At 43.1% G+C, this 26,141-nt stretch overlaps 1 protein-coding gene across 2 annotated transcripts; it reads left to right on the top strand.

Moving 5' to 3' along the window:
* Positions 1-285: 285 nt before the first annotated feature.
* On the top strand, positions 286-25,688 carry LOC117051586 (sulfotransferase 2B1-like). 2 transcript variants are annotated; one of them, XM_033158125.1, is made up of 7 exons: positions 286-338; positions 2,555-2,699; positions 20,076-20,284; positions 20,704-20,830; positions 21,646-21,740; positions 24,500-24,680; positions 25,528-25,688. In XM_033158125.1, the coding sequence occupies exons 2-7, from the start codon at positions 2,564-2,566 to the stop codon at positions 25,635-25,637; spliced, it is 858 nt and encodes a 285-aa protein (XP_033014016.1). In that variant the 5' UTR covers positions 286-338; positions 2,555-2,563; the 3' UTR covers positions 25,638-25,688. The 2 variants fall into 2 exon arrangements, with proteins under 2 accessions (XP_033014016.1, XP_033014017.1); XM_033158126.1 differs by lacking the exons at positions 286-338; positions 2,555-2,699 and adding exons at positions 14,729-14,832; positions 15,296-15,444 and having other exon boundaries at positions 25,528-25,684.
* Positions 25,689-26,141: the final 453 nt, after the last annotated feature.

Here is a 26,141-nt window from a genome sequence, read left to right as displayed (position 1 = left end):
CAAAAGACTTTGGACATAACATTATGTTAGAAGACTGGGAGAAACTTTGGAAGGAAGGAATGAAATTTACGGCATGCACATCAATAAAAGAAAACATGTTAAAAATGATGTATAGATGGCATTTCACCCCAGTTAAACTAGCAAAGATGTATAAGTCTGATAATAAGTGTTGTAAATGTAAAGAAAAAGTCGGTACCTTTTATCATATGTGGTGGGAGTGTAAGAAGGTAATTGGCTCCTCCTCCTCAGAGTGAGACAGGTAGAAGGAGGAGCAGCAAAGAAGCCTCCCTAGTCACCTGCCTCAGCATTGGTCAGCTCACTTGCCTGGTCTTCTGTTGGTAGGTGCCACAGGCTGCCCATTAAAATCTATCTATCTATCTATCTATCTATCTATCTATCTATCTATCTATCATCTATCTATCTGCAAAGCACCATTCTCAGGCATTTCATAAGTTATTTACCCAGCTTCTACTCATATTGATCTGGAGCAGGACCGGCACTAGGGCTTCTGGTGCCCTAGGCGAACCACCTTCTGCCCCCCCCCACCAAAGCCTGCTTTAGTGGGAGGTGGCGGTGGTGGAGAGGCAAGCACCTCGTGGGCTGCGTTGCTGCCCCCACTCGCTGCGCTCGAAGACGGGGCTAGGCGGCTGGCTTGCAGCCTGCCCGGGAGCAGCATGGGCGGCAGCGGCTGTGCCCACTGCCCATGGGGGCGGGTTGGGGAGCAGGCGCCCGGTATGCCGGCGGGCTCATGGGGGCTCCCCACTGGCCCCAATGGATGAGACGGGGCTGGCTAGCCCGTCCCGCCCAAGCCTGGCCAGCGTCCCCTCCATTTTGGTGCCCTAGGCAATTGCCTAGTTCACCTAAAAGGACGCGCCGGCCCTGATCTGGAGCCGAACTCCAATGTATAGTTAGCAGAGTACATAGCTGTCAACTTCCCCCCCTTTTAAAGGGAAATTCCCTTATTCCGAATAGGATTCCTCGCAAGCAAAGGGGAAAGTTGACAGCTATGCAGAGTAAAAAACTTAAAACACGTTGCAGGATTCCCAATAAATAGACCAGACACAATTAATATTTCATCCAGAAGAGCTTTACTGCTACTGAAGGCAAATTAGCATAATGGTTACAAATCCAATACAGCCAGGATTGTTACTGTCCATAAGAAATTGAGTTGCGGCAGACTTAAACTTACAATAACTTATAATAAGACTAAACCTTAACACTATATACACCAGAAGAGAGATAGAAAAAGAAAGCTCCTTCTGGCCTTACTTTTATAGTCAGCATGACCTTGACAGAAGAGATAATGCAACCAGTTTAAGCCAGCTGTACCCAGCTTCTCTGAAGGAATAAGCCAAACATCATGAACCTTCTGCTTGTTTCTTTCACACACAGAGATAAGCTGCCAGAACCCTCTTGAATTAATCAGAATAGGAAAGATCTCTGCATATCAGATCAATGCTCTCTGCATTATGAAATGCAAACTGACACTTAAGGCATGATAACATATCTATCTCTAAATCACTATAGGTGTATCAATATATATTTGTGTGTGTGTGTGTGTGTGAGAGAGAGAGAGAGAGAGAGAGAGAGAGAGAGAGAGAGAGAGAGAGAGAGAGATACAGTATGTAAGACTATGTAGCTAAATGTTTAGACTTCTACCTTCCTAAGGGATACAGTTGGGATTTCAAATGAACACCATTAGCCTGGGTGACAGTTTTAAGAACACTCGGGATGGAATAATTCTAAGGAGTGTGTCATACACAATATATTATTGTTGTTTTTAATTTAAGAAAAGGAAAAGGCTATATGGGAAACAAGCATTGTATTCTAGATGAAAACCATTGTTGATTATTCGTGTCTTAAGATGATTGATTCAGAAATCCTCTTTCTTATAATGGTGGATTTGATAGCTGCCCCATAGAAAAAAATATGTATTTTATATCTGTATTTGAAACAAAATAATAAAAAAACCTTCCAATAGCACCTTAGAGACCAACTAAGTTTGTTACTAGTATGAGCTTTTGTGTTCATGCACACTTCTTCAGAAGTGCTACTGGAAGGAATCTTTTTATTTTGTTTTGACTATGGCAGACCAACATGGCTACCTACCTGTAACTATATCTGTATTTATTACATTTCTTTAAAGGAGCTCAAGGTGGCTTACATAGATCTCCTCTTTTATCCTTGTGAGATAGGTTAGGCTGAGAGTGAGTGACTGGCCCAGTCACCCAGTGGCTGGGTGGAGATTTGATTCCTGGCATCCTAGGTTCCAGTCTGACACTAACCACTACACCACACTAGCCCTCTAGTAAGATTATCATTCATGGCTTGGAGTAAACGGCTGAATGTTTAATTAAACATTGCAACTTGCCTTATACCATATTAGACCATTGATCCATCTACCAACTTTCCCGTTGCTCATCTTTATGCAGAAATGTTTCTATGATTCCTCCAGTCCAGAAAGGTTGAGGGCCATCAGAATTAAAATGCTTTGTAACAGGTTGTACAACTTTCTTGGTCCAGGTTACTAATCTATTTGTTTTGATGTCTTTAGCGTTTTTCAATGTCATCATCATTTTTCGTCTACAATGGGATCTTATTCCCCACAGCGCTGTCCTCAGCAGAATCGCTCACCTATCTGGAAAAAGAATTTCGCTTCTTGGATGACGATATACTGAGTGTCTCTTACCCCAAGTCAGGTAGGAAAGACAGTGTGTGGAATGAGAGCTGCAGGACATTTTGAGAATAAACAGGGAAAGGTCATTTGAAGTGGCATTGGAAAATCATTTATTTTGTTTATTTATTAAATGCCCATCCTGCTCTTCTTCCCATAGGAGCCCAGGGCAGCAAACACTAAAAAAGTTAAAGCAATATTAAAATAATAAGATATATATTTTTTTAAAAAAAATTAATGCACATGAAAACACCAGACAATTTAAAAACATTTAAAACCTGAAAACACCAGACAATTTAAAAACATTTAAAACATTTCATATTGCCAGGAGGTTTGCTTTGGTGGTCAAAGTAGTAGTAAGGTGTGCATTGCAGAACCAAAAGGGCTGTGGGAGAAGAGGTAGCCCTATGATTGCTATACTCCCTCCTAGGTGGCCATTGGATGGCAGAGATCTTGTAAGCAATCCAGCAAGGATGGGACTACTCGTGGGTTTGCAGTGAGAAAATAACCTGGATCGAGACTTTTGATGGCCTGAAGGCTGCCTTGAAATATCCTCCACCCAGAATCTTGGCTTCTCACCTTCCAATAAAGTTCTCAAAACGTTTTCGTCTTGCTAAGCACGACCATAGAAAAATTTGTCTTGCGAGTCACCTAAAAAAACACAAAACCCTTTCGTCTAGCGAGTTTTTCATTGTGCGAGGCATTCGTCTTGCGAGGTACCACTGTACACTGAAACAGAAGTCACCAGACCCTTATATATAGTGAGAGAGTGGGGAGGGATACTCTAAGGTGCTACTGGAAGGAATTTTTTTATTTTGTTTTGACTATGGCAGACCAACATGGCTAGCTACCTGTAACTGTAACTGTAACTATCACATAGTAAAACTACAATAAATAGCTAATTTCCTGACACCCAACTTGGCCGCCACATACTACCCAATGTTAGAGCTTGTCCTGCTGCTGCTCCTCCCTTAAAATGTACCCGCTGCCTCTCTTCCAGGTTATTTACACCCTACGTAACCCCAAGGATGTGCTGGTATTGTTCTACCACAGCTATAAAAAATGGAAGGACCCTGGAAGTCTGGAGGAGTTCTTGGAGGAGTTCTTAGCTGGGAATGGTATGGAAAGAGGCAAATTGGCTCATCCCCATCTGATGCAGCCTAAAGGTCTGCTCCACGGCACCATGAAGGCTCTCTTCTTAACCATCGCTAGAGCCCTATTCTATAACAGTAATTCCAGCAGGGATAAATCAGAAGGAAGGTGGGAGGTGCCATGATAGTTAAACTCATTTCCGTTTAAAATTAATAACATCCTTAAGTAGTGAATGGCCCAAATGTGTCAGGTGGGGATATAGTGGGGTCTCCAATTCAGTGTTTTGGGGCAATATTATAAGGAATGTGTGACACTGGAGTTGTTATTGGACTACAAATGCCATCATCCCTGACTACAGGCTATACTTGCTGGGTGCCAGGGACTGGGCAGAGGAGGAATGGTGGAGACTGCCTCCGCATCCTGACCCTTCCAGGGAGGAGGAAGAGGAAGACAGTCTAGATTTACAACAGGGGTTTGAGAGAGGTAGCAGCTCAGAGGCAGATGAGGGGGAAAGCTCAAAAATCATGGGATAGCTGGGACAACACCTGGCTGACACGTTGCCATTAGAAAGCACGCCAGACCCTCCATCTCACGGAACCCGGTGAGCCTTGAAAGTAGGAGAGCAAAGAGCTCAAAGACAGAGGGCACTTAGCAGCACCCGTAGAGGTGACGAATGAGGAAGTGGGAGAGACGGAGGGTGGAGATTCAGTTTGGACAATGCCATTATCCAAGATGCTGGGTTCTATAGCCTCTCTCTGTAAAGATTGAAATGAGAAAGGACGGTAAGAAAATTTTCGTTGTCTGTATACATTCCTGGGCAACCAGCTGGGAGCCGCTGACAGCACCCTGACACTAGGGCTGATGGGAGGTGTGGTCCAAGAGAAGTGGTATAGTTGTTGTCTCACTCCAAATTCCATGTCATTATATATTCTAGTAACTATCTGGCAGTATCTGGATAGGATTTAGGAGCTTCCTGTTCCTATCCTGCTTGTGTTTGAGAATATCATTAGACCAGCCTTTCTCAACCTTGGGTCCCCAGATGTTTTTGCCCTACAACTCTCATCTTCCCTAGATAGCAGGACCAGTGGTCAGGGATGATTGGAGTTGTAGTCCCAAAAACATCTGGGGACCCAAGGTTGAGAAAGGCTGCATTAGACATTCCTTGCTACCTTCTTGGTTAGTCTGTTCTCCCTGAGTCTTCCTTGACACACCTCCCTACTGTTGATGCTTACTGGGACCTCTGTTTTCCTCTTCCAGTGTCCCATGGCTCCTGGTCTGACCACGTGAAAGGCTGGCTGCAAATGAAGAAAAGGGAAAACTTCTTTTTCATCACTGTTGAAGAGTTGAAACAGGTGTGGTCCAACCTTAGCGCACGTCCTAGAGTTGTCCACACTTAAGTTTGTCCCATAGCTAGGAAGCATGGGTCCAGCTGGTTTTCTGCTTGTAACTCATACTTTCTAGGCATGAGTCCAAGTTGTTTTGTATTTGCCCCATTGCTTTCCCCTGGAAAACCTGCTCTTTAGCGCCAAGTCTGAGCAAACGTCCATCTGGAGAAAAACCTAATGGATGTTTGCTTCAATTCAGCTATAAACAGTGGGTTTTCCTGGGGGGAAGTGGAAGAGAAGCAGAAGTGTAGATGAGCCCATTGTTATATTCACACATCCATAGCTACCTCACCTTATTTATTGCTTATCTATTTCATAAAATCTATATAGCACTTGATTAAAAAAAACAACCTCAAAGAAGTTTACAAAAGGTTATCACCATTCTCATTTTTGTAAATTCTGGTACTGTTTGCTAGATATATTTAAACGTGCAGTATTCCTTTCTGCCTCTCTACATGATTAAACCTAATATGAAAGCCGTTTAATGGAAAAGCTTTATATCATATGCAGAGTGCCCTTCCTTTGTCCCACGTCAGACCAGGAATGCCGTCAGATTAGCTATTTTGTATTTATTTCAATATCTCCTTTTACTTGTATTTTCTTCAACTTCTTACTTCAAAAAAGACCTTTTCTTTTAGGTGTCTGTGCACAGGGAGACAAATACTTGCATGCATGCCCAAAACATGCGGAACCACACACAAATTTATTATTGTTTGCTATTTTGTGCAAATCTCATAGATTAAAAAATATTGTATTCCTCCTCCTCCCCCCCAAATTTTTTTTAAAGTGTGCGCACAATGGACCTCAGTTTTCCAGAACTTGTGAAGGACAAGGATATACTAATTGAGAGGGAATGGGGAGACACACAGCATGAAAACATTCCATCAAGCATCACCCACTAGTATAGACAGGAAGCAACTGGATGGATTTTGGAGGCATAAAATCAAAACTGCTCATATGTGGATGAAGGCAAACAAATTTGCACATGGACTCAGTGACCCATGCATATGTTAGTGCCCTAGTGTGGGCACAACCAAGGTCTGCTGCTGTCTCAGATGCTCCTTCGGTGCTGAGCAGGCCAAGAGGCAGTCTGAGACAAAAAGAGAGGCATTTTTTTTGAGAACAGGATTCTACTCTGGCTTCTGCACCATAGTGGCTGAGAGGTCAATATACTCATGGCATCAGTATTGTTAAATGCATCCTACAAACTAGCAGTAATGCCCTCTGTGTGCCTCTTAATCAGCTTCACAGTCATTTCCTTTTCCCTTCTGTAGGACCTTCGAGGGAGTGTGAAGAGGATCTGCCAGTTCCTTGGCAAGGAGCTGAACAGCCAGCAAATTGACTCTGTGGTGGAAAACCACTCCTTCAGGAAAGTGAAGAATGAGTCTATACCCATCTCATCTCGGAAGCGAGAAAGTATTTTGATGCAAAGTAAACAGCCGCTTGTGCTGACAGGTAACAAAAAGCTTATGGTGGAGTCCATAGATAAAGGCCATTAGGCAAAGGGGGTGGGGCGGGGTGGGTGGAGAGTCTTTCCCTGTGAAGTGCCATTGACCAATGGATAAAGTTAATCAGGAACTGATGCCAGTGCTGAAATAATTCTGGCTGAACATCTTTGTGGTTACGAGTCCCTCTTGTGGTCTTTCAGGGCTCCCTGGGGATTGGAAACACCACATCACAGTGGCACAGAACGAACGCTTTGACCATTTTTATCCATCTCACATTAAGCGTGTGGGCGTGAGTTTCCCCTGGGACTGAAGACGGACAAATGGTTGCTCTTGCTTGCTTTATCACTTTTTCAGAGGAAGGGAGGTGAAGGGTTCTCCTTATGAGACTCTAGATGTGGGAGTGGGGATTCCCCCTCCAGCATCTCATTCTTCCGCTTTCCCTGCATGTGTGTGAAAGGTCATGTATTCAAGCTCCGGGTAGCAAAGCACAGAATTACAAATTCATGTTTATGTGTGTGTGTGACAAATTCCAGAGGCGCTATCCTGTTAGGCTGCAATGGATTGTGATGGATTCCTTTGAAATCACTGCCCCCACCGCAACCTCTCCTGTATTTTGCAAGAACAAATGTGGTAACCCAAAACTGAAAGTATTTCAAGGTTTGCCTCCCTTCTTTCAGGTCATCTCAACCTTCTTTTTCTTCCTCGAATGGCTTTTCCCAAATTGCCTCCTTCCCTTTCCCAGGTTGGAACACGCTAGGGTTTTAAATAACCTGACATTTTCCCAACTCCTCCTGTTTCCAGGTATCAGGACTGACCTATTGCAAGGATTCCTCACACAGTACCGGTAAGTCCCCTTTTCAAACGGGGGGGGGGGGGGCAGGGATGTAGTCAACCTGGCTGCCCTTGAAGAAGTATTCCCCAATTGCCCTCTTCTGTTTTCCAGATTGAAACATGCAGGGATTTTAAATTAACTGCTATATTCTATAAATGACTGCAGCAGAAGGAGGAGACAGGTCTATTCACTGGCTCTGCTGAGAGACCTGCTCCTTCAGCTAACTCCCCTCCCTGAACTGTCTGCTTTCGGCAGCCATCCACCTGTTTGCAGGGGCGTAGAGCTGGCGTGCCTATCAGAGATCGGATCCTAGTCTGCACCCTGCTTGGTCAAATGGGGATGCAGGCTGAGACTTGGGCAGTGCTAGGGGGAGAATCCGAGGGCTGACCATGGTCTTAGCCTGGGTTCTCATCCTTCCTCGTCTGCTTTTTGTATCCATGCTACATCATGCTGGCAAGAGAGGAACAGTTTCTGAATTTGCCGGGATTCATCATTGCAAGGGAGCTTGGGAAACTGAGTTCCCTTGCATGGTGAGTAGTTCCTTTGCGAGGACTGAGGATCCTGCATTTGCTTATAGCTTTTTGGTTTACTTTGGAGGTAGTGTGGTGTGGGTACAGTTGTTTGGGCGCCATATGTGAAATCGAAGGCCTAGCACGCATCAACTGGATCCTCAGATCTGTGTAAACTAGTTAGCTGAGTTGGTTTTCCTTGTCTGGGTGTTTTGTACCTCAAAGTTTGCCACACTTTACAAAGCAGGCAGTCTTCTGTCTTGCTGAGTTAGTTTTTAAATCAATTAATTCAGAAGGTCTAGTCCCTTAAAAAAGCTCAACAACTAAAAACAAACTGAACCCCCCAAAAACGGGGCATTCCTCATCCCCCCAAAAGGTCAACAACTTTGAGCTGAACCCCCCCAAAATGGGGGTAGATCACTGCCAGATTTTAATTCTGAAAGTAGATCACAGTCTCTTGGGAGTTGGCCACCCCGGTATAAGACAGGTAACTAGAATAAAAATAATTGTAATAACTACTATAATAAAGCACTGCTATAATTATATATAATTTTCCTAAAATTTTGGTTTCATTCACCTTTCTGTGCTGAAATGTCACAACCTGGATGACCATGGCTTGCCCCCCCCCCCCAGTTTTGATCCTGGGTACGCCCCTGCGCCTCGGGGTTGTTTATGCTGGAGTTGGCAGATTCTGTGCCCTTAGCATCTATTTGGAAAGCAAGCAGAAGTTCAGCAGGTAAAACTTTCCCCATATCTAAATACATATTTCCCCGAGTCTTAGTTTTCATGACCACAGAGTCTGTTCCTCTTCTCTAAAGCAACAGAAGTAACTTAAACTGAATTGTTTTGCACATCATTATTTATTTCATAAAATCTACACTGAATTATAGGAGAAAGCCTCAAAGTGGTTAAAATGGGTGGGAGGCAGGAATAGCATAGCAAATGTCATGTCTGTTTGCCAAGGAGTGGCAGTGTGAGAGAGCAAACAGAAATCACTGTGTTTTCCTGCCTGATGTGAGGGAGAAAGTCACAATTCTTCATTCCACATACAGATTCCGATGGGACTTGCTGCTGCATCTTACTTCTAAATAGCAAAGGAACAGTGTCTTCCATTTCACTTGTGGGCAACAGGCTTTTGGGGCCAGACACTGCAGCTCAGCACCTCACCACTGCTTACTAATGGCTCCTTTTGATGCCAAGTGACTTCCACTTTAAATAAAAGCTGCAATGCTACATTGGTGGAAGAACAAGAGACACACCGTTCATGAGTGTATGAGCCTGCCTACTCAGTCAGCTGCCTTTCCTCATGGAGCTCTCTGTGATTCAACAAGAAAAGGTAGCTGAAGGAGACAGCCAGCAGGTCAAGGTCACCAACATGCCGGCATTGTGCGGCTGGAGTGCCAAAGAAGGAAGGTGCAATAGTTGCAGATAGGATCAGGGCAAACAAGTCAGGAGGCATATGCTTTTCCCTCTAACCTCAGCCACCTGAGGAGGCTGCCTCATGCCTGAGACTGAGGAAGAAATGTTCTAATTTCAACTGAAGTACAGTAGTACCTCGGGTTAAGTACTTAATTCTTGCTGGAGGTCCGTTCTTAACCTGAAGCACCACTTTAGCTAATAGGGCCTCCCGCTGCCGCTGCGCTGCCAGAGCACAATTTCTGTTCTTATCCTGAAGAATAGTTCTTAACCTGAAGCGTTATTTCTGGGTTAGCGGAGTTTGTAACCTGAAGCTTATGTAACCCGAGGTACCACTGTAATCTCAGTTGAACTTCTTTGTTGTTGCCACTTGCTCTTGTGTTGTTCCAGGGATTTCTGGGGACTGGAAGAATCACCTGACAGTGGCACAGAGCGAATACATTGATGTTTATTGGGAGAACATGCATGGTGTGAATATGACCTTCCCTTGGGACTGAAGAATCCCAGATAGTTGCTCCTCTGCTCTCCATCCTCACATTCTAATTTGTCATATGCCTTGGGTACCTTCTGCTAAATAAACAGATACCTGATCAGGAATGGTACAGTTGTTCTTAATTTTTTTACAGGTGTGTTTTCTTTTAACACATGCTGTCTCCACTGTAACGGCAAAGCTGAAAGCAAGTTTCGGCCAATCCCCAGGGAGGTTGTGCCTGGCCATGTTCCTTTTTGCAAGTAACAGCATGCATCAATTTGCCAAAGAATGGGGCACCATAATGACTCACACAGTCCCAACCCTGTACTCCATCTAATGGCCTAGCTTAATGCAAGATGTGGGGTGGGGATGGTGAAAAGGGCACTGTAAGAAGGTGCAGATCCCCACCTGGTCCTCTCAAACTTCAAGAACACCAGTCTTCACTCCTGTCCAGTTGTTGGTGGGATGCCTTTTGTGTAATAGACTGGCTGTGACTACAGTACTTCCAGGTCGTGTTATCCAACTGCCGTGTGTTCTCAAGAAATTGTTAGGCAAGCGTTCACATAACAAATCTACAATTTCCATTTATTCCTATGGGGTGATTTGTAACGCAGAACTGCAAAATTTTATCCCAAAATGACAGGAAAACAACAACAACAGAAAATCCGTGCAAAAGGCAAACAAGGAAGGGAAAAAAAATGGTCTTTTATTTGTCTGATTTCTAACCTTGCCTCCCACCATGGTTTCTGGCAAAACAGCTGCCACGGACCAGCAAAACACACAAAGTAAGGCTTGTTGAAGGCTGCTTATTTCTTTACCATACTACACACAAGTCTGGCTTTTTGGATATCTGAATCTGTGGTGAATATAGTGAGGTTTGGGTACTAATTCCTTGTCTTTGGGTAAGTGAACTTTCTTACAACAAATGCTGGGCTAGCAGAACCTGCACGTACATTATCTGCAGTGAAACCACCAGAGATATCGATACATGGCTTCACCAGAAACAAAAGTCACATTATGATATGGGAACCAACCCCTAACTTCCCCTGTGTGTCACTGATGAGATCCGAATGCAAATAAGTCAAGGGTGGGCTCCTGCCTCTGTCAAGAGCAATGAGCTATGAGTGCATGAAGCGAGAACACAGAGGGGATGGCTTACAGAAGGAACAAGAAACATCTGAGGAAGTCCCACATGTAAGAGGTTTTCAGTGGGATATATTCCTTAGGAAGAATGGAATCCTAGCCACATTTATCTGGATTTTAAGTGTGTTTAGAATGGCAGTTTTACAGTGCAATACTATACTAATGTCCACTCAGAAGTAGGGATGTGTAAATTTGTTGTCAGTTCCTCATTTTCCCAATCTTAAATTCAGTTTTTTATCTATCCACAAATCCGTTGTAATTTTTTTAAGTCCTCATGCAAATTCACCAGCATTTGGTTTAAAATTTCTACTATACACATTTGTATGCAAGTTCCCTTAATATACACATGTTTGCAAATAAAATTACTGAACAAAAAAAAGTAGTGTAAGTTATTTCACTACATTATGTCACCAGATAACTTCATTGCAAAAACTGGAGAACGCTGAATTTGAAGGATTGCTGTATCGTATTTAACTTTGCATATTGTTTTGGAAAGTGTGGATTAGGTAGGTTTACCTTTGAATGTGAACTAGATTTTATTCCCCACCCCACCCCTACTCAGAAGTAAGTTCCACTGAGTTCAACAGGAGTTAAAGGTAAAGGGACCCCTGACCGTTAGGTCCAGTTGCGGATGATTCTGGGGTTGTGGCACTCATCTTGCTTTATTGGCCGAGGGAGCCGGCATACAGCTTCCGGGTCATGTGGCCAGCATGACTAAGCCGCTTCTGGCGAACCAGAGCAGCGCACGGAAACACCCTTTATAAGCAAACACAACACCATAAACAGATGAGGAATAGCTATCGGGGGGGGGGGGATTCCTAAATGCTTTCAAATTCTGCAAGAAAACCTACAGTATGTCTACTTACCTGGTCTGAAAGGCTTCGGAGCTTTACAGGAGGAAGGCCGCAAAGTCCCACCTCCTCTTTTTCCACAGCAAGTTTACTGCCCTTAATGGCAGATGCCGCAGGTTTCGACTCTCTACTGAGCATGTGCAGCAATACAATTTCACCCCCCCCCCCCCGTTTGCTCCCCAGAAATAATTAAGGGACAAGTTTCTGATGGTCGCAATTCTTCAGTATGGGAAGAAGTTGAAATATTGCACACTGTTTTGTAGCGTGATATCTGACGGTTGGGATATTGGGTTGCGTACGTAGGATGCAGAGCTGCCCTGGGGCATTTTTCTACTTGAGGCAAAACAAAATGGCTTCCCTGCTGCCGCCTCCTCCACCTCCTCTGCGCCCCTCCTCCATCACGGCCTGAGGTGACTGGAGGCAGCCTAAGGAGGCCCTGGCATGCTGAAGGCAGTGGCTGGGTGGGGGAAAGGAGGCCAGAGAGGAGCAGGTGTACAAGGGAGCAGTGTCAAATACAGTGATTTTAACTGACAGAAATTGGGAATGCTTAAATGCATTGCTACGTGTTCTGGAATGTTCCCCAGTAGCTCTTGTGCAATCGGTTAACTCTGGTCACATGGGAGGTATCTTAATGCATTCTCCATTTTGTTTCGTGCGTGAACGGCTTGACTGTAATGGCTGCATCTCCTCAAACACCGGAGAAGAGACAGCGTTATATAACTTTCTCTCTCTCTCACTAACTGCAATAGAGGAGAAGAGCACAGCCTTGGGGATTCTGCCATCTTCCCTTCTGTGGGATGCAACTAAGCCAGTGTAGACATAATAATAATAATAATAATAATAATAATAATAATAATAATAATAATAATAATAATTTATTATTTATACCCCGCCCATCTGGCCGGGTCTCCCCAGCCACTCTGGGCGGCCTCCAACAAATATCAAAATACAATACAGAGTCACAAATTAAAAACTTCCCTAAACAGGGCTGCCTTTAGGTGTTTTCTGAATGTCAGGTAGTTGTTTATTCCCTTGACTTCTGACGGGAGGGCGTTCCACAGGGCGGGTGCCACTACCGAGAAGGCCCTCTGCCTGGTTCCCTGTAGTTTTGCTTCTCGCAGTGAGGGAACCGCCAGAAGGCCCTCGGCGCTGGATCTCAGTGTCCGGGCTGGATGATGGGGGTGGAGACGCTCCTTCAGGTATACAGGACCGAGGCTGTTTAGGGCTTTAAAGGTCAACACCAACACTTTGAATTGTGCTCGGAAACGTACTGGGAGCCAATGCAGATCTCTCAGGACCGGTGTTATGTGGTCCCGGCGGCCACTCCCAGTCACCAGTCTAGCTGCCGCATTCTGGATTAATTGCAGTTTCCGGGTCACCTTCAAAGGTAGCCCCATAATAGAGCGCATTGCAGTAGTCCAAGCGGGAGATAACCAGAGCATGCACCACTCTGACAAGACAGTCTGCGGGCAGGTAGGGTCTCAGCCTGCGTACCAGATGGAGCTGGTAGACAGCCGCCCTGGACACAGAATTAACCTGCGCTTCCATGGACAGCTGTGAGTCCAAAATGACTCCCAGGCTGCGCACCTGGTCCTTCAGGGGCACAGTTACCCCATTCAGGACCAGGGAGTCCCCCACACCCGCCCGCCTCCTGTCCCCCAAAAACAGTACTTCTGTCTTGTCAGGATTCAACCTCAATCTGTTAGCCGCCATCCATCCTCCAACAGCCTCCAGGCACATCACTGAGACAGAAAGTGCCAACACGCTGGGAATGTGGGCTTGGGAGAACACATCTTTGTTTAGAATTCTGTCCTGCCATTTGGTACCCAAAACCCTCTTGATCTTCATCTTGGTATTGGAGGTTAGCCCCACATTCTCTCTCCCACACCCTTTTGGAGTGGTGAGCCATTGCCAGAGCTGCCATTAGGCTTGTCCGGTTCAGTAACAATGGAGAGATTTCTGGTTATGGTGGAACCTAGGTGGACAAAATGGTCTACCGCCTCAAGCATGTAGCCACCAATGCGGATGCATGGAGTGCTGGCAACATCCTGACCCAAGGTGTTGGTCTCTGTCAGGCTAATGACAAGGCCGAACTTCATGCAGGCTTGGGCAATACGGTTGATGAGTTTCTGTGGAGCTTCCTCTGAATGTGCTGTCCGCAAACAACCTCTCTGATTATGTGTCATGATGCAATGTATGAAAACCACCTTTTGGTGGCGGGGTGTGTGTGTTCTTTGTAATTGTCAGTCCTGGTTGGTTCTTCTGGGCTTTCTGTAGAGGTTTCCTGTGTGAGCTAGCAAAGTCCTCAAGAAAACTTCGTATATACCTAAAAAGACAATTCCTGCTTCCTACTGTTAGGCTCCCTTTTCTTTCCTTAAAGAACAATTGCCTGATTCCCCTCTGTCTGATTTCCAGATTGGAACATGCATGGATTTAAAATTACAGTAAATGCTAACTCAAGAAATTCTATAATTGGCTGCAGCAGAGGGAGAGATGGGACACTCCAGTGCCTCGTTTTGCTTTAGAGCTGGCACTTGAATTTTGTTTCTTCCTCCTCCCCTGTCCATTTCCTTTTGAGTTGTGTCTCTTAGACAGGGTCTGTCGGCTTTGTTCCAAAGTAAGTGTTGTGTATTGAAGTGTAGGCACAACACAGGAATGAGTAGTCAGCCACGGGTTAATGGGAGTGATTATTTTTAATTAGCTGCACCTGGGTTGGCTTGGAGCCCAGGTGCTATATATAGCTGGAGAGCTGGGCTTTTCAGCATCTTCTGTTACTTACCTGATGAGATGAATAAAGATACTTTCGTACCACTGCTGGCTGGACGCACTATTTAACAGTAAGCTTCCCCCAGGAATGTTTTCAGCCACAGGGAAGAATAAAATGCTCTAAATCATTAACTGCATATCAAAGGGAATTGTGAACATTGTTCATCTCACCTTGCCATACTGCTGTCAGAACAAGGGAAAGGAAGAGACCAGAAGAAGGAAAGATCAGAAGCAGCCAGTGGTTGTAAGTATGGTACAGGCTGAATGCTAAGGTGGGTTGGGGATGGATCCTTTAGGGCTATAAAAGGAGGGGGTTGTTTCAAAGGTTTATTTATTGTTACTCAGAACCTCCAAGTCCCATAGAGCCAAATGTAGATTTCTTTGGTTCATAAAAACTCTCATGTTTTACACTTATTCTTTGGGGGGTCCTGATGCAAATTCTCAGAGGCCCACCCACAACACTGCCCAATGCAAAAGGTGAGTGGTCCTACTTGGAGGTCCCAAAGGATGCGGTATCAAAACTAACTCTCTCATATATCTTGATAAATATGTTCTAATGAATAACAATAATGTGTTTGTGGGGGGGGGAGGGTTACTGCTTTGTTTTTGCTTTATTACGTATTTTGTATTTTTGTGTGGTGAACCGCACTGTTATCTTTGGCTATATACAAATTTAATGAATGATGATGATGATAACATCTTTACAGTTTTTCAGTGTCATCAATGACTTCTTTCACATACAAGGGAATCAGTTTACCCGTAGTGGACTACTACTCAGAGGAAACACTCCACTATGCTGAAAATGAATTCCAAATGTTGGATGATGATATAGTGTGTGTTACTTACCCCAAGTCAGGTTAGTGGTGCATTTAGGTATTTTAAACTTGGAGTAAATTGTGTTTCAAAGATAGATAGATACTTTATTGTCATTGTACATTGTACAACGAAATTGAATGCCATCCCACATTTACAGCCTCATATATGCATTTATACATTTACAACCACACATTCACATACATTCCATCCATCGCGACACCCCAAAGATCATATCATTTGGTTGCAGCATTTTAAATAGTTATAGCTCTTGGATAAAAACTATTTTTTAGCCTGTTTGTTCTTGATTTAATCGTTCAGTATCTCTTGCCCGAAGGCAACAGTGCAAACAGACTATATCCAGGATGAGATGAATCCTGTAAAATATTGTTTGCTTTTTTAAGACAATGGGAACTATATAGTTCATCCAAAGATGATGTCATATTTCCGAAACATTAAACAATAAAATAGCTAATCTCTCCCTGTATCCATTTTAGGTGCTTCATATCTTCTACAGTCTTTGTAAAGACACACCTTTTTGGGGGGGGGGACAACTCGGATCAAGAAATAAAAAGAGTTTCACTTAAAACCAATTATTATGGTCCTGTCATGACTAAAGGCTGTGTGTAACATTCCACTCTACCAGGAGCACCATGCAACTGACAAATGCATCTTAAACTCGTTATTCAAAACACCGGACATATAAGCGGATGGCCTGCGTCATAGATTTTTGTATTTCTAGGTACACAGCACCTGAAAATGGGGACTCCATTAACACCACCATGATAAACCTCCTTACTTGGGGGTACCTTAACAATTAAGGTATAGCTGACCTATAAAAAGATCAGGAAGATACACTCTTGCTTCCAGTTGAATGAAAAGTTTAAGATAGACAAAAAGGAGGGAATAGCCAACGAAACATCTAAATTTGAGGTGCAGTTAATCCAGTCTAAAGGAAAATATATCTCCAAGATGTATGACCTGGTACTAGAATGGGAAACCAAAGAAGAAGTGCCATGATAAAGTGGGCTCAAGATGTTGGGCATCACATCTTCATGGCTCAATGGGAGAAACTGTGGAAAGAAGACATTAGATTTACAGCCTGTATTAATCTAAGGGAAAATGTCATGAAAATGATATACAGGTGGCACTATAGCCCAGTCAAGTTATCTAAAATGTTTAAGAATCAGTCACCCTTGTGTTGGAAATGTAAAAGTGGTTTGGGAACGTACTTCCACATGTGGTGGGAATGTGATATAGTCAAGGAATACTGGGGGAAGGTTCATAATAAATTTAAAAAAATCTTGAAAACTTCCATTAAGAAAAAGCCAGAAACCTTCCTTCTGGGAATACTACCACCAGAAATTAAGACAGAGAAAAGATCATTAACAATGTATGCCCTCACAGCGGCCAGAATTCTCATAGCAAGGAATTGGAAAGGTGAGAGTAACCCTACAATATATGATTGGCAAGCTTTAATGACAGAATATATGCAGTTAGTAGTAATGACGGGAAGAATGAGAGGTCACTTCAATCAAAAGGTACAAAAGGAATGGGAAGTTTTTACAGATTATTATTTTTTTTTTTATAAGAATTTATTGGCATTTTTCTATAACAACATATACCCACACCCACACCTACAATTAAACAAATGCAAAACAAATAAAACAAATACAAACAATGTCAAGTTTTCTTATTGCATCTTTCTAGAAAAAAAAAAAATTTCTATTTCCATATCTTGACTATTGACTTCCCCTGCCTTTTCACCTTCGAGTTTATATCCTTAATCTATTTTATAACCATTTCTCCTAAAAAAGAAAAAAGAAATTAAATTCAGTTGTATAATTACGATCAATTATATCTTCAACATTTTACTAAAAATACATCATCATAATAATACCTCGTCATAATTCTTCTTCATTTATTCTTATCGATTTCTTATCTTAATCTACATCTTGATCTCAATCCTCTTAATCCATAAACTTAATCCACTTAAATTCACTTTACTTATACTCCACCTCACAGATCTTCACAACTCATTCGATCAAATCTATCTCTTCTATCCTTAAGATTGCTGCTAATAACATGATAACTTGAAATATCTCCTTTCATGTTCAAAATAAAAAATATAACAGAAAATTGTTGACAGTATTCACCCTCCAATTTCAGTTTACCATATCAGGCTACCTTAAGTTTTACTTAATGCTTCACCCCACACCCCCTCTGTCCATTATTCTTCTCCTGGTGGCTTGAGCACTAAACTTCCATGTAGCTTCCCTCTCCAAACGTCCACAGATCCAGGCACAGTCCAAACCTCTCCTTGCCACGAGTTCAGAGGTATCCATCTCATCATCTCTCAGCTTCTTCGGTTCTTTGTAACATTCCTTTTCTTCTTGTAAATACCTTAATTCTCTGTCCCTGGCCCCCGAGCTCACACCTCGGGGACTGGATATAAGAAATCTTGACGTCGCCTTGGGGCTGCCACCCCCAGAAAGCGAATTTCTTCTCCGAAGTAGCTCACTCATTTCTCTCCAACTTTCCATCAACCCCCTCAGCTCCTTGGCAAGGCATTCTTCCAAAGTGTCAAAAGTTTTAAAAGCCTCCTCTGTGGGCAATTGGTTCCATTTCAGACCCCCACACAAGACTTTGACTTTTCTACAGAGCAGTTCCACCTTCAAGGCAGTGAGTCTCTGTTCATCCGTTAGTCCAGAGTTCAATACCAGTTCAAGGACGAAACCCAACATACTGGCAGAGGAGGAGGAAGTGGGTGTCATATTTCTACTCCCCTCTTTGTTCGTCGCCATTTTCCTGAGCTGGAGCGCAAATACCGCAACTTTAAATGGAGATATTTTCCTCTAGTTAGCTTCCCGAAAGAAAAGTTTGCCAGTCTCATGTGTCAATTTTAAATGCATTATAGCCAGTTCTGTAGCAGTAATCACTCAAATTGGTTAGATTCTTGAGCTCGAAGGGAGAGAGGCAGGCTGCCCTTCTCCTTCCCCCCGGATCGTCCCAAAAGCACGATTTCTACTCAAATTCTTTACTCACGACCACCGGGTTCCTTTAGCTCCATTCTTCACAGGTAGAACTTAGACGCTCACCGCGGGCTCTGTCGCCGCATTTACATCCCGGTTGGGGCATGTCCCCGAAGCCCGGCTCCGGTTGTCCCTTCACCCCCACTCCCCCTTTACAGGGGGAGCGCGGGAAGGGTTCGGAGCCTCCGCGGGCGCTGCCGGGGAGCCCAGGGTGCGGGACGCTCTTCCCGCACCCCAACCGGAGCCCCGCTTTGCGGTAGCGGGGCTCCTGACCCCCGGGATGGACAGGGCGCTTCGGACCCGAAACAGCCCTCGACCACCCGGCGATTGCGTCGCCGCCGGAAGTCCGTTTTTACAGATTATTTAAACCAGTGCAACAACATCAAAATCTCTTGGCAATAGGAAGGTGAACTTTGTGTATGTATTGAATATTAATATACCATTAGAAAGAAATATAGGACTAAATTGGATGTAACAAGACCTGTGGGGGGGGGAAGGGTTAAGATAAAGAAACAAAGAGTGCAAACGGAAGTCAAACTTATCTATTTGTATACTGTGTATTAATGTTGTAAGTTGTAATTTTAATGTAGATTTCTTATTTCTTCTTTTTCCTCTTCTCCTTCTCCTTCCCCTCCCTTCTCCCTCTCCCCTCTCCTCCCCTTTCCCATTCCCTCTTTATTCCTTTTTTGTTTGTCTTTTGACCCCCTTTTAGGACTCTTCTTTTAGTATTGTTAAATTATGTATGGGTTGTATATAGAAGCGTGTGTGTTTTTTGTGTTCTGAAATTGTCATGTGTTTTGTTGAGTTATGTGTATGATTTTGCTGTTTAATAAAAATTATTTAAAAATTTTTTTAAAAAAAACCAATTAAGGTATAGCTGACCTATAAAAAGATCAGGAAGATACACCCTTGCCTAAGAGAAAGATGCTTAAGGAAAAAAGGTCCAAGAATTTCAGATATTCCATCCAAAACTTCCACAGCCAACTTTAATCAATCATTTCGTTTCCCATTTTCTCTCCCGTCATCCCTCCGCGTCCCCCTCTGTATAAAGCTGTTTTGGATTCCTGATTAAGCAGACAAAGTTCTTATCACTGAATGCAGCAGAAGCAGGTCGTATTCTTCTTCAAATGCAGGGCCGCTTAAAGAATCTGAGGCTTAATTACGCCCTCTTGTGGAATATCTGTTCTTCAATACTGGAATAGCTGGATCACATGTTTGATCGAGTATAAAGCTGATCTGCTACATTTTAACAGGAAGATTCTAGAGATGTGCCTCCTGCAGGTGTGAGAAACAAGTCATCCATGAATGCTGATTGTATATAGAAAGCTAAGTCATATGTCTGCTATAGATTAGTCACACTGCTGATATCCTCACCTGCTCCACCCTCATCAAAATAGTTCATTCAGTTTGATTCATCATGTTAAATTAGACATGAATTTTTGTAATCTTGCCTGTGTAGGAGAGTGCTGAGTAACTTGCTGTTCACAAAAAATCATTCCAAGTTTTTATTATCCTTTCAATTGATTTTGCATGGGGCAGACTGGTGCTATTGAGCCATGAAAGGGGAGAGGGAACAAGATGAAGGCAATGTGTTTATTGCATAATCAAGAGTGGTTGAGAAAACTACCTGACATTCCTCTAGGTACCCATTGGATGCAGGAGATCCTGGGCTTAATCTGGTGTGATGGGGACCCCTCCTGGGTTCAGAGTTTACCAGTGTGGGAACGGATACCTTGGATAGAGACTGTTTCAGGCCTACAGTGTGCCTTGAAATCTCCTCCACCCAGGCTCCTGGCATCTCACCTGCCTTTCCACATTTTCCCCAAGTCCTTCCTGCACTCCAAGGCCAAGGTAAGAGAGGAACAATTGACACATCAAACCTTCTTTTGGCTCATTATTTCAGCTCTATTGGGCAGCACGACCTGCTCAGTGTTTCAAACACTTCACCTATGACCCTAGTCAAGGCAAGTACCTGACCCAAAAAGGGTGGGGAGATAACCCCTGCCCAAATCAAGGATAGAGGAAGACAATTTGCTGCTTGAGGTGTGGCAGAAAAACACACATCACCAAACACTAATTCCTACAAGCTCCTGAGGGTATAAGGATGGTATAGAAATTTAATAAACAAACAAACAAAACAAAACAACAGTAAATTAAACAACAAATATTTTGCTTCATTTTCATGAGACCCACCTAAGCTGCCTCAGTCTGTCTATAGTTAGGGCTGCTCCTGTTGCCTTCCCTAAATATGTCCCCTCCCTCTCTTCCAGGTTATCTATACTGTGCGTAATCCCAAAGATGTGATGATCTCATCCTATCATTTCAGCAAGGGCTTGAAAATAGTGGCGGATCCTGGAACTTTGGAAGAGTACATGGAGGAGTTCCTGAGTGGGAGTGGTAGGGAAAGAGGTAAATCAGCCTGTCTCATTTGTTCTACCTCACTGTTCACTATGTTATCAAGGCTGTTTCCTGCCCTTTCCTCTCATTTCATAGAATCATAGAATCATAGAGTTGGAAGAGACCACAAGGGCCATCCAGTCCAACCCCCTGCCAAGCAGGAAACACCATCAAAGCATTCCTGACAGATTTCCTTTAGTTGTATCAAAGAAGTACAATTCCCAGTGAGATAGGTGGGAAGGGGGGTGGGATGGGAAAAGGTACTAATCTCATTTTCTAAAAAAAGTAATGAATATCATTAAAGGGGGAATTGGAATGCCTGCAACATGTAGGGAGGGGATATTGTGAATCCCTGGCTCCAGTGTCATAGACAATATTACCGTTAGATCTCTTGTCTATGAAAATAGAATAATTAGACAACCCAGTCACTAGGTGGTGCTGGGCTTAGTTGTATTTGGGTGGCATTGAAAGTTCCCTGCTTTTGTAAATAGGTACCATGGTGATGGGAAGGTTAACGGTGTTTCCATGCACTCTGTCTTCCGTTATGGTGTCCTGTTATACCAGAAGTGGTTTAGTCATGCTGGCCTCATGACCCAGAAAGCTGTCTGTAAACAAATGCTGGCTCCCTCAGCCTGAAGCAAGATAAGCGCCACACCCCATAGTCGCCTTTGACTGGACTTAACTGTCCAGGGGTCCTTTACCTACCTTCTACCCAATTGGGTGAATAAAGGCCTTTTGTAGGTTCCTCACTGGTGTATCCTCCATGTCTTTCCTCTCACCTCTGAAACTGTTTACATTCCACTTTGCTCTTCAAGTGTCTTATGGTTCCTGGTTTGAGCATGTGAAAAACTGGATGGAGATGAAGGACAGATCCAACTTCTTCATCATCACCTATGAAGAACTACAGCAGGTATTGGCACAGCCTTGACAATATTCACACTTCTAGGTTGTGTCTCCAACTTTATGTCATGTAACAATCATTTTGCCATTTTATTTTATTTTTGTTCTAAAAAAAAGTCTTCTACAATAGGCAAGGTGAATCTGAGTTAGAGAGGTACAAATTCCTAAGTCATTCTTACTTTTATCTGGTGCTTTCTGTCCAGTTGCAGTTGATTGGTTCTGCATAAGCCTATGCTCTGTTTCATTGTTTGCTGATGCAGAAATATATGCATTTTTAACAAACACTACCATCACAGCTATCCAGATATTTGCAAATCAGTTTATCTTCCCTGCATGCTCCCTTTCAAAATTAATGGAACAGGTAGCCCTCTTAGTCAAGAGCCTTGTGACACCTTAGAGACAAAGCTCATGGCATGACTAATGGCCCATCACAAATCCACCTGTCACTGCAAACCTAAACATGCCCTTTCAGAAGTAAGTCTTACTGAATTCAGTGGGGCTCACCATCAGGTAAGTGGGGTTAGGATTAAAGCAATTCTTGCTACCTTGATTTCACAATTCAGTATAAAGTTGCTATCCTGTCTTGTTTCTCTCACACCAGGAGGGGCAGTTTAGTTATGCTGTAAGTGCAGAAAACTTGGATGGTGGTGGGGATGTAAAGGATTTTTAAATTTAATTTCACTATTGAAAGAAACATTTAAGGTGGTAAGAATGGGCAGTCAAATCCAGATGGTTCTCTCCTTTTTTAAAAAAACAAAAAACCTGTGGAGCAGTGATAACACTACCAATTTTCAGAAGAGATTATTTATTTCCTTGTGAAAAGAACAATAGTGATTGATGTGTTCCTTTGGTCTTTAAAATGTTATAGGGGGGGAATTACAATAGGATTTCATCCTTAATCTGCCCCCTCAAACCATACACGTGTGGATGAGCACCTCTGAATTCTGTGGGATTTACTTCTGAGTAGACATGGTTAGGATTGCAGTACAATCCTTTAAACACATAATAACACTTCTGATGCGGCACCTTTATGCATCAATTAATATATTAGCAACATACTTCAAAGCAATTTATGTATCTATATACAAAGTATGTGTGTTTAAAAAGGAAAGTGTCCTTTGTAGAGAACTAAGGTGAATAGTGCTCACAGCAAGTCTGTGCTATAATGGGGGTTTGAATGAGCAGATGGAATGAAACAGTTTGATAGTCCATTTTCAATTGATTTCTCCAACATTTCTATTTTGAGTTCAGAGTTCCTTGCTTCTTCTCCAATATATTTAAAATAAAATAAAAATGACTTAAGGCCAATGCACGATGGCATTCCTTTGTTCTACAACAGACCAGGTGCGACCTACAATCTGCTGTTCTGTGTTGTTGTTCAGTCGTTCAGTCGTGTCCGACTCTTCGTGACCCCATGGACCAGAGCACGCCAGGCACGCCTATCCTTCACTGCCTCCCGCAGTTTGGCCAAACTCATGTTAGTAGCTTCGAGAATACTGTCCAACCATCTCCTCCTCTGCTGTCCCCTTCTCCTTGTGCCCTCCATCTTTACCAACATCAGGGTCTTTTCCAGGGAGTCTTCTCTTCTCATGAGGTGGCCAAAGTACTGGAGCCTCAACTTCAGGATCTGTCCTTCTAGTGAGCACTCAGGGCCGATTTCCTTGAGAATGGATAGGTTTGATCTTCTTGCAGTCCATGGGACTCTCAAGAGTCTCCTCCAGCACCATAATTCAAAAGCATCAATTCTTCGGCGATCAGCCTTCTTGATGGTCCAGCTCTCACTTCCGTACATTACTACTGGGAAAACCATAGCTTTAACTATACGGACCTTTGTTGGCAAGGTGATGTCTTTGCTTTTTAAGATGCTGTCTAGGTTTGTCATTGCTTTTCTCCCAAGAAGCAGGCGTCTTCTAATTTCGTGACTGCTGTCACCATCTGCAGTGATCATGGAACCCAAGAAAGTGAAATCTCTCACTGCCTCCATTTCTTCCCCTTCTATTTGCCAGGAGGTGATGGGACCAGTGGCCATGATCTTAGTTTTTTTGATGTTGAGCTTCAGACCATATTTTGCGCTTTCCTCTTTCACCCTCATTAAAAGGTTCTTCAATTCCTCCTCACTTTCTGCCATCAAGGTTGTATCATCAGCATATCTGAGGTTGTTGATATTTTTTCCGGCAATCTTAATTCCGGTTTGGGATTCATCCAGCCCAGCCTTTCGCATGATGAATTCTGCATATAAGTTAAATAAGCAGGGAGACAATATACAGCCTTGTCGTACTCCTTTCCCAATTTTGAACCAATCAGTTATTCCATATCCAGTTCTAACTGTAGCTTCTTGTCCCACATACAGATTTCTCAGGAGACGGATGAGGTGATCAGGCACTCCCATTTCTTTAAGAACTTTCCATAGTTTGCTGTGGTCGACACAGTCAAATGCTTTTGCGTAGTCAATGAAGCAGAAGTAGATGTTTTTCTGGAACTCTCTAGCTTTCTCCATAATCCAGCGCATGTTTGCAATTTGGTCTCTGGTTCCTCTGCCCCTTCGAAATCCAGCTTGCACTGTTCTGTACTTACCGGTAATTCAACGTCTTCAGATTCAGAGCTGTCTCCAGTATTTCCTGGGTCCTGTACTGAATTTGAGGTAGCCTTGAATCATTCTTGTTAAATGCTCCCTGCAAAATGGCCTCTTTATTCTTCTTTCTCAAAGGGCAGATCTCCCTATGGCAGTGTCAATATGAGAATTCAGTCATTTGCTTTTCCCTTCTGCAGGACCTACGAGAAAGTGTGAGAAGGATTTGTCATTTTATTGGTAAAGAGCTCAACAGTCAGCAAATAGACTCTGTGGTGGAAAATGCCTCCTTCCACAAGATGAAAGACAACAACATGTCCAACTGTACTCAATTTTCAGATACCTATTATGATCACACAAAAGGAAAGCTCATGAGGAAAGGTAACAAAATACCCTGTGATAAACAAAGGCCGTGGCTTGTGCAACCTATGAAAAGTGTGTGTGTGTGTGTGTGTGAGGGGGAGAGAGAGAGAGAGAGAGAGAGAGAGAGAGAGAGAGTGAGTAGTGGTGGGGAAGAAATTTGATTCAGTTCACATTGAGTAACCCTACTAATCTCATACTTTCCTGTACTGAAACTCAACAGTTCTTTGAAATTCATACTTCTCTGAATTTTGCATGCTATTTTCCACACAACTGATCAGTGCAAAAATGAAACTGCTAGCGTAATGTAGGCAAGTAAAAGCATATATTAGTGACAATAACATGTGAAAATGGATCATAATAGGGAAAATGGCTTGCAAAAATGTGTGCATTGTGTAAAATTGCATACAAAAATGTGCCTATTGGGAGAGATTTGTATTAAAATGTCGATGGATTTTCATGGGAAGATTGTTTTTTTTTTAAAAAAAAAAATGCAAACCGGTGTGAAAATGTAGAGAACTGAATTGAAGATTTGAACAAAGAGAGAAATGGAGAAAAACCAAAATTGACAGATTTGCCTATTCTTACTTGTGAAGCTTTACGAAAATGCAGCTAAGTAAGTCTGGGCCATCAACATGGAAGCATGACTACTACTGGGGTACCAGTTGAGGGAGGGCCTGCGAAGAACAGCCAAGGAACAGGTCCTGCTATTCCTAAAAAAAGGCCACCTGAGGCAGCTGCCTTGCTTTGTCCAGTGGAAGGGCAAGTCCTGAGCAAGACGAAATGGGGTCCTGATTTTAGTTGAAGTAATTTTAGTGGGTCTTTTTGTGGTTGCAAAGTGATTTCATGCCCTCTTGTGTTATTCCAGGTATCTCTGGGGACTGGAAGAACCACCTGACTGTGGCACAGAATGAACACTTTGACCGTGTTTATCGTGAGAAGATGCAGGGCCTGCGCATGACATTTCCATGGGACTGAAGAATGTCAGATTATTTTTCCTGCTATTTTTGATCCTCATGCCTCTCAAGGTTGAGGTGCATCCTGGTAAATAAACAGATTGCCGAATAGGAATTGTATGGTTTTGTATTTTTTTTATTTACATGTGTGACTCCTTTTAAGGGTGTTTTTTTTATTTTTTAAGCTTCTGGCCTTTCAGCACCTATTGGAATTTATTAAAATGTCCCTTTTGGCTCCTTGTAGTTCATCCACTCGGCTGCATTTGCTGGAGTTACCATGGAAACAAGATGTTTTCATGGGTGTTCCAGCAAGATCTGGCAAACTACAGAAAGTCACAGGAGTAATTTTAATTTGTTTAAGTTGTTTACTTCAATACTGTCACTCCTTTTCACTCTACCAGACAGGTTTGTGAGACCTCCATCCCACACAAATGGGATGGAGGGCTCATATGTCGTCGTCGTCTCCCACCCAATTCTTCAGGCTGCAGCAGCTGTACTTCTCATTCTTCCGTCATTGCCTGCCTTT

The sequence above is a fragment of the Lacerta agilis genome, chromosome 8, assembly GCF_009819535.1.
Source record: "Lacerta agilis isolate rLacAgi1 chromosome 8, rLacAgi1.pri, whole genome shotgun sequence".
NCBI lineage: Eukaryota > Metazoa > Chordata > Lepidosauria > Squamata > Lacertidae > Lacerta > Lacerta agilis.
Note: the sequence above shows the minus strand (reverse complement) of the source record. Positions and strands in the feature narration are given on the sequence as shown.